General features: G+C 42.5%; 1 protein-coding gene across 6 annotated transcripts in view; it reads left to right on the top strand.

Moving 5' to 3' along the window:
• The window catches only part of Smarca2 (SWI/SNF related, matrix associated, actin dependent regulator of chromatin, subfamily a, member 2), a 187048-nt gene that overhangs the window by 118519 nt on the left and 55931 nt on the right, over positions 1-12598 (top strand). For all 6 annotated transcript variants that reach the window (XM_045145734.1, XM_045145738.1, XM_045145746.1 and 3 more), the window contains one exon: positions 1502-1720. In XM_045145734.1, coding sequence (XP_045001669.1) covers positions 1502-1720 — 219 coding nt within the window. The remainder of the gene's footprint in view (positions 1-1501; positions 1721-12598) is intronic.

Here is a 12598-nt window from a genome sequence, read left to right as displayed (position 1 = left end):
TGAAACCCTGCCTCAAAATACTAAGCTCATTTTTGTCAAAGATTTATTTTCTCAATAACAGACCCCTTGTGGTAATTGTATAGGCTCTGGTTTAGCCAGTAGTAGTATAGTTAAAAATTCAAGTGGCAACATTTTGTCACCTCAGGATAGTCCATTGAGAAGATTTTTTTCTTACTAGTTATCCAGTAACTATTAGGAGACTGTCTCAGGTACCCCTCACTCCAGGTCCTGCTTGAAGTCCCACATCCTCTGTGCTAGTTGCCATGTTTTGGTAGATCCCATTTCTGTCCAGAGCATTAGAAGGCAGGACTACACAGAGAACTGTAAGGCATGTCTAGCACAGGAGAGAGTAGGGTAGCCACATTTAGGCACCAATGGGATGCCACTATGCCCAAGACTACCATATCCTGCAAACTGAATGGTCTCCAAAAATGTTGGAGTATAGTTTAAGGAGTTTGACCCTTAATTTTTAGGTAGTTTCTAAGAGTCACGTTTGGGCTTGAGTAACATATCCTTTGCATTTTATTACTATTAGATTTTAAGAAAAAAAATTACTGAGTCAGTGTTTTAGTATGGTAGAACCAAAAGAAGGAGGGAAAGGTAAATAATTGAATGATTAATGATATATTTTATTATGGGAATGTGATATATAATTAATGCATATGGAAATCCTGTGTTGCCTTTGCTTTTTTTTTTTTTTTTTAATCTGACCGATTGTTTAGTTATAGCTTAAAGTCATGTACATGACACTTGGTTCACTTAGGATTGAACTGAATTTTTACTAAGAAAGCAGGAGGTGGAGACATAGGCCTTCAATAGACTATGAAAGTAAGCCATTTTATATGTAACTCGTCCAGTTGCAGTGGAGTTGACTTTGAGGTCTTCCTGTGGGACCTTCTCATAAAAGCTGAACTAGTTAAAGAACTGGCATCCTCTCCTGCTGCCCCAGCATGCTGGAAATTCAGTGCATTTGTGACAACTGCTAATAGAACATTGATGCCCCGTGCCCATATCCAAGTATGGGTGGCATCTCAGGTCACTGGCTGTCCCCTTCCCAGTATATTTACTTTTGTCCTGTTTAATTAAAAAGCACAGGCCCTCTTGAATGAAGGCCACTGTGCTTAGTGAACCTCTCTATTGTGTGCTCTTCCAGGGAAGCAACCAAATGTACGGCAGGACTCGTATTTTTTAAAATACATTCTCTTGTTGGATTTCCCCACTGATACTTAAGGGCAAGTTTTGCACACACACAGGTTAAGAAGAGAAATCCCTTAAGAATTTTTTTTAATATAAAAATGAATTCAAAAATGGGAAGAGATTGTAGTTGGTAGAATCTTTTCTGTAGTCACTGGGCTTTAGGGATGAGCCCCAACAAGTCAACTAGGACAAGAGAAACAGATAGGGGCCCTTTGATGGTGTAAGGCGGCTTGCGGAGATTGTAGGTAGCACTTTCCTAACCCTCTGCCCCCACCCCAGTGACATGTTCTGTCCCTTTGCCCAGCGCATGGACATGGACCGGCGGAGGGAGGACGCCCGGAACCCCAAGCGCAAGCCTCGCCTGATGGAGGAGGACGAGCTTCCCTCCTGGATTATCAAAGATGACGCCGAAGTGGAGAGACTCACCTGCGAAGAAGAGGAGGAGAAAATATTCGGAAGGGGGTCTCGCCAGCGCCGGGATGTGGACTACAGCGACGCCCTCACAGAGAAGCAGTGGCTCAGGGTAGGCGTGGCTTTTTAAATGTACTATTGGTGCTTGGCATGTTTTGGGTGACTTGGCGGGGTCAGGAGCTCGAGTTCTCTGTGGGGAGTTGAGTTGCTGGTGACAGGATCTGGGCTCCTGAACACAGGAGATGGGGTTCTCAGTCTATTCAGTAGGTGCCCTGGTCATTCTGCATTTCGAGGCAGTGCTTGGAAAGCCAGGATTATTAGAGCTGTGAGACTCAGTAGTGCTTTGTAGCCAATTATTTGGTCATGGCTCACTCTCTCTAGCTTAGAATCAAAAAGGAGAAGGGGACTCAGAGATCTTTTTAATTGTTCTCCCTTATTTCATGATATTTAATTTCTGCAGGACCTACAGAGTTCAGGGATAGCATTGTAAGCTAGCTTTGTGATTTCATGGACGCATAGCACATTCAGTTCTGAAGGTGTCTTTGTGCTCTGGGTTTGGTAAACAAACTGATGCCCAGACAGGTAGTGTACTATTCAGGACACATCACGAGACAGAAATCACAGAATTGGGGATCACTGATGCATTTGTGGGCTTGATTTTGTCTTGATCCATTGCAAGCACAGACTGTAGCCTGGACTAGGGTCCCTGATGGTGACTAGAACTGTTATTTTAATGTGTGTGTGTGTGTGTGTGTGTATAAAATTTCCTTTAGAAACTGATAACTTCTCATTTTGACTGGGGAATGAAATCTCACCATGTTTCTTGAGAGTCCCAGAAATATCAAAGTGCTCATTGGAGCCATGTTTGGGAATGTCAAGGCCAGTGTGAGTTTTTTCACTGGAAAGTTTAGCTATCCTTTCCATTCTGTTCTTGTCAGCAGACTTACTAACTACCTGACAGACAGAAAAGCCTGGGACATGCATTCCAGACAGGGCCACTGAGTGAGCACTGGAAATAGTACAGGCAGTTGGGTAAAAACCAAACAAAACAGAAGCTGTTGTTGGGTGCTGTTCATTTTCTCAGAGGGAATATGATTCCCAAGCCTTGGTCAGATGAGAGCTTTAAGGCCTGGATCTTAAGTGGGTAGGTGGGTGGAAAGATAGTGGGGATTTTAAGATTAGCTATCAAGGCAGACAGGCTGGGTGCTACTTGAGATGTGATTCACTCAGGGTGTTGTATGATGCCAGGGATGTGACCTGAATTTCGAAAAGATGAAAGACTGTGGGATTCTGCAAACAGAGGGTAACAAAGCATCACTCGAATTTATGGTTGAACAATTGCATATAAAATGTTACTTGTGTGTGATTGTTTCCCTGTCAGACCCAGTCAGGGAGTCCAGCAGTCTTAGAATATGACTCTGTGAAGGTCCCTTTGTTTCACTGTTAAAGTTCTACTTGTATAATTAAGATTCATTCTGTCATAGAAGGAGTTTTTTGTTTAATATTCATTTCTGAGCTTGGGAAAATTCTATTCCCTTTCTCTTTTATTTAAGCAATAAATTAAGTGCCTGGCGTGTTATTACAGGAGCTGAAATAGCCATAATCTAGGCCAAGATTTTAAAATCACTTTTGAAACAAATAATTTCCATACACTATATTCAATATAACCCAGTTTACCAGGCAAGAACAAGGCCAAACTTACCTTTTGTTTCAAACTCCCAGTGAATCACTTCTAAGAAAAGCACTGTCACAAACCTTAGGGAGCCTTCACGTGTAGCACACCTCATTTCCTTGTTTTCTTTTCATCCACTTTATACTGCCCAGTTGCTAGCACGTAACAGAGGCTCAGTGAATGTTTGTGCAAATGACAGAATCTCAGCCAAGTAGAAGTTGCTATCCTAATATTCATGTTAGGATAAACTGCTCATTCAAAAATGGAAAACTTGTGCGCTTTATAAAACTACTTTGTGGAAACTGATTATTAAGATTTTGTCTTTGGAAGGGTAGGACTTCTTTCAACGTGCTCCCTCCAGACAAAAAATGGCCTCGATATCCATGACCTCATAGTGCCTGACACTTCCTACACAAGACCATCATAAGAGGAGGGAAGGACCATGACATCAAAGTAAAAGAGAGACTGATTGAGATGGGGAGGGGATATGATGGAGAATGGAATTTCAAAGGGGAAAAGGGGAGAGGGAGGGTATTACCATGGGATATATTTTATAATCATGGAAAATGTTTTAAAAAATTAAATTAAATTAAAAAAAAAAGATTTTGTCTTTAAGGTAAGGCATATCAAGTCATCTAACAAGGCTGAAACTATTCTCAGTACAGCTTTGTTATGTGCCTTATATCACTGAATCTTTTGAAAATTATATGTCCATATATTGTATAAATCAGTAACTTATTGTTAAGCAGGTCACATGATCCCTAGCAAGACACTCAGTAGAATGAGTGCTTGTTGCCTGTTTGTTGTTGTTCATTCAGCAGCATTCTTGTTTTAATATTGGACTTTTGAACTTTTGTTGTGATAAATTGAAACTGAAGGGTTTCTTACAGCCTGGGTGTGAATAGATGTTCTGAACTGCTGGCGATTGGTGTGTTGAGCAGACCGAGCCAACATATCCTTGAAAGAGAGAGAGATTGGCAAGGACTGTCATGTAAGAAATGCTCTCACAGAGCTGAAACCATTCCTCTCTTCCTGGCAGTACTGTACAAATCTAGCTTGCCAGAGGCTTGGAAGATGCATAGAATCTTGCGGTTGGGAGGGAGCTGGATGGAGCGGCCACCATCCTGTGCTCAGCTCACACTCTCCATGCACCAGGCTGGCCATCCTTTAAAGGAGTGCACTACCTTTTTGTCTGAAGAGCCTCTCAAATTCAGGGTCCACCCTAATGGCTGGTTCTTCCTACCTTTGGACAGAATTATCATTCCCTAGAGCTGTTCATCTCTGGCCTTGATTCTATCCCTCAGGGAGAAGAGATCAATGTTTTGTTGTCTTTATTTCTCAGCCTCATGGATAAAATGTTGAGGGCCCTTTATGTTCAGTCTGGAATGAACATCCCAACCTTCCTGTTTCTTTTGAATTTCTCTTTTTTTCTGTCCCTCCCTTCCTCCCTCTTTTTCCTTTTTTTTTTTTTTTTTTGTTTTTTTTTTGTTTGTTTGGTTGTTGTTGTTGTTTTTGCAAGGTAGGGTTTCACTCTAGCCCAGGTTGACCTGGAATTCACTATGTATTCTCAGGGTAGCCTTGAACTCATGGTGATCCTCCTACCTCTGCCTCCCAAGGGCTGCGAATAAAGGCGTGAGCTACCATGCCCAGCTTCTTTAAAACTTTTCTTAGGCCTCAAGATTCAATTCAGTGGTTGCCTCAGAAGATAAATACTAATTACACATCCCACTGTTTTTTTTTTTAATTTTTTAATTTTTTTTATTTCTCTGTCCTCTGTCACCCATGCCAGTTCCTCAGTATTCCTGGTCATTGCCTGATCTCCAGACGAGTTGGTAGCTGGATCTACACTTGTTTAGAATATGGAGCTTCTGAAGCCGGTCTTTAATCCCAGCACTGGGGAGGCAGAGGTATGAAGATCCCCATGAGTTGGAGGCCACCCTGAGGCTACTTAGCGAATTCCAGGTCAGCCTGAGCTAGTGTGAAACCCTACTTAGAAAACCCCCAGAAGAAAAAAAAAAACAAAACCCTAGAATATGGAGCTTCTGTGTGGTAGTACATAACTACTCACTAATTGTCACACAGAAAAACAGTACCAGACTAATGTGAGAGAGTATAGATTCTCACTCATAAAAAGAAAAAAAAAAAAAAAAAAAAAAACATGGCGGATATGTCTGGCTGATGAGAACACGCATTTTTCAGGGTGTTATTTAGGTATCCAGTCTGATGGAGACTATCAAACTCGCTTGTTCCATCCTCATGAGCTAGAATTGGGAAAAACATAATGGTGCAGTGGTTTGCTGGCCCAAAGAGCTATGCCTCAATTGTCCATGACCTTCACATACCTTCCACTTGCCTGGACCCAATCATGGGGTTACTCCAGCTGCAAAGGAAACTAAGAAGTGTGTTCTGAGAACCTGGAAAATCAGGGTTTGATTGAACACCTCAAAGTCTCTGCCTCAGTGTACTAAGGAGGAGTGTAAAGGGTACTGCTGCTTGCTTGACGAATACAGCCTCCTCACAAACAGGTTTTAATCTATAATCATAATGTGCTAAAAATTGCCACAGGATTCTTGAGAGAGTCTGTTTAGTTGGAAGGTTTTAAAAATATTTTTTTTTTGAGATTCATAATGTTTTTAATGAGGCAGCTCACAAATTCAAACACAGCTTAGTTTTTTTTTTTTGTTCCAAGTATTTGAAGTTGCGTTGAAACTCCTTTCTGTTGAAGCTTAAGTCCCTGTGGTGATAGCCAGTCTCAGGTTAACTTATATCTGTTTTAGGGTGGTCAGGTCAATATTTCCATTTCCTTGTGGGCATGCATCATGCCTTCCTTCCCCAAGAAGGCATCTGGGTAAAGGCAGAAACTGATGTGTCATCATGGCCTCTGGTTCTGTTCCTGTCCTGTGGGTCCCCACTGCACTTAGCAGGAGGCTGCTGGTTTGCTGTTTTCCCCGGGGTTGGGGGAGGGTGGTTCTGGGATGTGCATTTGGTTCTGTCACATGCTTATGGAGACTTTGATGCCCTGTGCTCTTAAAGTCCAGGGTCCTGGCCACCACCTCCAGCCACTGCTGCTCTGCATTATGACATCTCATTACCTCTGGCCTCTTTAGTCTCATGGAGCTATCAGCTCTTTTATGTTCTGTTTTGGAGCCTGAAAACTTTTGGCTGTTTCCTGCCCAGTATGTTAGAACAGGAAATGTCCCTTTCTAAATTACCCACCAGGGTGTTTTCAAAACTTAAAGTTTCTAGAATCTGATAATTAGACAGGTCTAGGAGCTTTTTATTTTATTTATTTTGGTTTTTTGAGATAGGGTCTCACTGTAGCCCAGGCCGACTTGGAATTCACTATGTAGTCTCAGGGTGGCCTCAAACTCATGGCGATCCTCCTACCTCTGCCTCCCGAGTGCTGAAATTAAAGGTGTGTGCCACCACGCCTGGCTTTCTAGGATCTTTTTAAAACAAACAATATTAAATGTCTTACATTTATAATGTTTCCAAAAGTTGGTGACCATATGAAGACATAGAAAGAGACAGTCCCAGAGGCTTGAAGAAGCTTATGCGGGGCCTAAAGGCCAAGCTTCTTCACGTTGTAACTTCCTTTGAGCATTTTCGGTGCTTCACTCTCATACTCAATTCTCCATCCTCCCAGTACCTCCAGGCTGGATCCTGCAGGGACAGTACTCCATTTCAACCTCAACAGCAGTGCAGTGCTGCTGAAGAGCTCACATGATCAAGGACATAATCCCGAAGACTTCCCTTACCTTCAGACACCAGCCACACTTTGGGGGTTCATAGCCATTCTCTTATGCTTTTTGCCCTTTGGAATCCATAATTTGCTGGCATGACTCACAGAACTCATGAAAACGTCTCTGGAAAGAGTTTCATAGTGAAGTATAGGTAGCTGGTCCAGCCAAATGAAGAGAGGCAGATGGCGAGACTTAGGAGGGCATCCAAGCTCCTCTATCCTCTGCTCATGGTATCAGGGTGTATCACTCTAGTCTCCCAACAGGAAGTCCATGGAACTTCCATGTCTGAATGCTCACAGGGGCTTCAGCATGTAGCATGAGTAATGAACTCATTGGCCACATGACTGAACTCAGTCTCCAATCTTTCTATCCTCCCTGGAGATTAGACTGGCTGTTAAGGTTTGAACATGAAGGAAGACCCCACACTGATGGCTGGTATTTTGAAGGATTTAGCCCTAGATGGTAGATCTACTCATTAAGAGGTGATTGGGAAAAGTTCCTGTTACAGTAACACCCCCGCCTCCCGGATTAAATATTTAAATTGTGCTTTATTTGAGGAACTGGTAATCTGAGAAAACAGCATATTAGTATCTTCTTACCTTTAGCCAGACGATTATATAGGGAGAGGAAACAAAGGCAGTCAGTCATCCCATTCCAATTCCATGTGGTTGGCCTTGTCTGCAAGAATCCTTCATTATCCAATCTCTGTATCGTAGGAGGGGTTCACAGATGCTAAGGCCACTGAGTTTTGCCCTCCTCCTTGGCTGCTGAAGCTGGAGGTTACCTAGGCTGAAGCACACTAATCACTAAGTAGTGTGTGTGTAGGGCTACTTAATGTTTACATGTAGATTCCTTCCTGTAGAAGGAAGTACAGATGTGTTCCAGTAGAATATCAAGTATTCCTGTCTCCTGTCAATTGTATCACGAGAGTTTTTAATTCATCAAAACCTATTGTTAGATTCATAATTTGATGTCCTTATTGGGAACTTGTAGGAGATAAGGCCTGACTGGAGGAAGCAGTTTAATTGCTATTGGGCCCTTGAAGGGTATCTTGTTCCAGACCCGATCCTGTCTCACTTTCGGCTTCCTGGTTGCCATGAGGTGAGCACTTTTGCTCCTTCATACCCTTCTACCATGGTGTTGTGCCATGCCTTTTTCAGGTATTCTTCTCAGCATGGACAAGATAACTAACACACAGAGCAAAGTCTCAACCTTCTAATCACGTTGTTGGTCTTTCTGACAACCCCATCTGAAGCCATGTAAGGACTCCCAGAATCATCTCATTAGTACAGTGCTGATAGATGTGGGCACATTCCTAGGCATGCTCAGTTTGGGGTTGTAGTCACATATTTAAAGGAAAAGATGGTGAGCACAAATATTTCCAAGCCGAGAATTTAGCATTATTTATTTATTGATGAGAGAAAGAAGCAGAGAAAAAGAGAGGGGGAGGTGCGGATAGAGGGAAAATGGGCACACAAGAGCTTCCAACCACTGCAAATGAACTCCAGACAAATGTGCCACCTTGAGTGTCTGGCTTATGTGGGTCCTGGGAAATCGAACGTAGCTCCTTTGGCTTTGCAGGCAAGCAAGCGCCTTAACCACTAAGCCATCTCATCAGCCCACTTTAGCATTATTGATAATGAGCTCCATTTTCTCCCAGTTTACTTAAGAATAAAGTAGAGTGACTTGATGACTTGGGCTGGTTCCTTATATTTTTCTTCCAAGAGCCTGCATTAATCCCTAGTCTCATCGCCGTCACAAAGGGCTGACAGAAGCAGTTTAAGGGAAGTAAGGCTTGGTCTGGTTCATGGTTCAGGAACTACAGTACACCGTGGTTGAGGAAGCCTGACTGCTGGGGTGGATTCACAGGGCACAAAGGAAGTGGAAAGCTCCAGCAGAACCACAGACAGGATGTCCTCCAAAGCCTACTTCTGGCAGCCCACCTCAGCCAGGTAGATTCTATGTCCCAAAGGTCCCCAGCTTCCCACCAGCTGGGGAACAAGTGTTGCAACACATAAGCCTGTGGAGGACACTTCACATCCAAACCATAGCAGAGCCTTAGCTGAACTAGAAAGAAAAGCAGCTTTGAAGGTGCTGCAGTCAAATTCACATTGCTGATAGAAATCACCCAACCAAGAGCAGCTTGTGGGAAAAAGAGGTTTATTTTGGTTTATAGGCTCGAGGAGAAGCTCCACAATGGTAGGGGAAAATGGCAGCATGAGCTGAGGGCAGATATCACCCTTGGCCCACATAAGGTAGACCATAGCAGTGCATTCATCCAACTTTAAAAGTTCCCATAGTTTTTATCAATTCCAGTGATATTCATAATCCGATAATCCAAAATCTTTTAACTGAGCCATAACAAAAAGTAACCTCAAAAAACCCATAATGGCACAGAATAAACATTCACACTATAAAAGATGGCATTGAGCATAGCAAAGAATATTCAGTTGATACAAGATTTAAAACAACAAGGTCAAATATCAAATTCTGTAGCTGCAAGTCCAACAACTCCAGCCAGTGACAAATCTCCAAGTCCGATAACTCTAACCAGCAACAAGTCTCTTGTATTCCAATTCCACCCCTCCAAGCTAGACTACTCACAGTCCTGGAAAACTTCATCGGGCCTACGGCTTTCCTTACCAGCCATCTCGTGGTCCTAGTATCCACTGGGTCTCCACTGCAATCCAAGGTTCATCCTCATGGCCCCATGGATCTCCATGCAGGTATCCAGCAAACCTGCTTCACACTGCCCATGGCCACTTCCAAAACACAAGACCATGTTACAAACTCAATGTCCCTCTTTTTCCTTCATTTCTTATACTCCACAATAGCAGGGAGGGTGCCAATTTGTTAATCCTGGGGAGAATAAAGCCAACTTGGAAGAACAGGACACTCCTTGAGCACTCAGGCCCCTTCAAAAGAGTCTAAATTCTTCCTGTTGCCCCAGAGCAGGTCACATGGCCCAATCTCAACAGTTGTAATCTCTCAAACAATTGCAGGTGAGTGGACAGCAGTTTAGGCCCAAAGATTTCATTTTTTTCTGCGCCGTATCCCTCTGCTCACTCCAGTTCATTTCTACACAAACTCACCCTGAACAACTTCTCAGGACATGGACATAATAGCAAGCTTCTCACACAAATTGCTAGCTCAGTCCAAGCAAAGCTCTTTCTCACCCTCATAAACGAAACCTCAGAGTCTATAGATATTACTGCATTCAGGTGTTTCAACTCTGACCAGAATGGTCCATCAAGCTGTACTTACAGCACTGCAAGGCATCTCTTCTGCCAAGGTTTCAAATCCTTCCATATTCCTCTTGAAAACCAGCTCCAAAAGGCCAAAGCCACACAGTCGGGGGTCTATCAGCAATTCCACTCCTTGGTACCACTTTACTGTTGCAGTCAGGTTCGCATTGCTGGTAGAAATCACCCGACCAAGAGCAGCTTCTGGGAGAAAAAAAAAGAGGTTTATTTTGGCTTACAGGCTTGAGGGCGAAGCTTGACGATGGCAAGGGAAAATAACGACATGAGCAGAGGGTGGACATCACCCCCTGGCCAACATAAGGTGGACAATAGCAACAGGAGAGTGTGCCAAACACTGCATGGGGAAGCTGGCTATAACACCCATAAGCCCGCCCCCAACAATACACTCCCTCCAGGAGGCATTAATTCCCAAATCTCTATCAGCTGGGAACGCAACATTCAAAACTCCCAAGTTTATGGGGGACACCTGAATCAAACCACCACAGAAGCATGTTACCAGTCTTTTAAAGAGCCAGCAGCTCACTGCCAATTATGAGCCTGCCTGTAAAGTTGCCTTTCCCGCCCAGTAGCTAAAACCTTCTCTTTCTTAGTGAAGGCTGCTTGAAATTGCTTTCTGTGGTGGGCTCACACTCCTGTTTCAGAAGTCAAAGGTATCATTTGTCTTTATATGCTTACTTTATCCTGGCCTTTATCCAGGCATTGTGGACCTCATCAAGGAATTATGGAAGAGATATTAATGTGATTAAAAATACTCTTAACAGTATTTGAGAACTTTCCCATGATATGCCCAAAGTCTTAACAGTGCTGTATTATAATATATCACATTTACATGTGACTATCTGTGCATACACGATAATTGGCAGCTTGCTAATTTCTTAGGGAAATGTGCATGTGTGAGAGCAGGTATTGTATCTACCCAACCGGCAGACTTTCATCTACCTGCAGCCATCATCCTTGAATCAGGGTCTTTGTCACATTGTGGTTACTGCAGAGCTAGAAAGTGGGCTGAAAGATGATTTCTGAAATACTTGGCTTTTCTGTTCTTCCTGTTCCTTTAGTCCCACTGTCAATTTCAGAATCCTTCCCTTCCTTAAAACACTTTAGTGATAACTCTGGAATTTATTTAATTGCTGAATGAGTGATTTTTGCCCCACAGCACTTGGAGATAATTAGAACGCGATGTAGATTATGTGCTCTGTATAATATATAATTACAGCCCAGTGGAGGAAACGAATTTTGGCAAGCATGCCTTTGTCACAGGGTAGATCTGATGTCTTGAGGATAGAGTTTTTGAAAAACCCCACTTCCTTGCTGGTGCTCCTCTTACTTATCTTCCAAGAGTACCCCTTGTCTTCTGCGGAGTCATTGTACACGGACTGTGTGCATGCTTCTTTTAGCATCTGTGTACACTTCTGGCATTGAAGGAAGACACCATGTTGTTTTGCAATGCCCTGTGTACTTGGATCCCAATAAACATGTTGTCATGTATTAGTGATGTGGTCCAGTTCCTCAGATCTTTAAATACGGTGATGATACAGCTGGTGTCCAGAGCTCTAAGGTTTCATTTTTTTTCATTTTTTTCATCTGCTATCAAATGAGAGCATGAATTTGTCATAATTTATATGCCCCAGTGGGGTCCCCATGATTATATTTGCTGCCCAGTAAGAGGATTTTGAGTTTTCTCTTCCCAAACTTTAGAGAAAAGAAAATGAGAGGCTCTCAAGAGAGATAATAGTAGGGTAAAACAAGCAATGTTAGATGTGGTCCTCCCGTGGAATTTCCTTCAGTGTCCTAAAACGCTTCCTAGCAGCAGGAGGCACATTGTATGAGAAAGGGAAGTTGGGCGTCCCCCTATAAGCAGCCAGGTGGCCACACTGACGCTAGGAGAAGGCAGATGGATCTCTGAAAATTTTAATCATAAAGGGCTGGAAAAAAATATGAGGAAAGGTTAAAAAATTCAGGATTTCAAATAATATATTTGAAATTCTGTTGAAATACATCATGAGAAATAAAATATTTGCTTTACATGTATGAACAAGTGCACTGTGGACTTTTCTCTCCCTGGAAATGTTTCAAGCAACATAACATCTCCATTGTTTAGGCAAAATGAAATTAGGGACAGGCTGAAATCTCTTAATTCTATTTTGTGTGGCAAAATTGGTGATTCTGGAAGATCTAATTTTCTGCAAAAAATATTTTATTTTATACTGATAAGAATTTTTTGGATATTTCATCCTAAAGTATAAAGTATATAATAGTTTAATATCTTTCTACTTTTGTTGTGTACAGTAATCTTTCCTTTATTTTTTAAA

The sequence above is a fragment of the Jaculus jaculus genome, chromosome 1 (assembly GCF_020740685.1).
Source record: "Jaculus jaculus isolate mJacJac1 chromosome 1, mJacJac1.mat.Y.cur, whole genome shotgun sequence".
Lineage (NCBI taxonomy): Eukaryota > Metazoa > Chordata > Mammalia > Rodentia > Dipodidae > Jaculus > Jaculus jaculus.
This window is presented reverse-complemented; position numbering and strand designations above follow the sequence as displayed.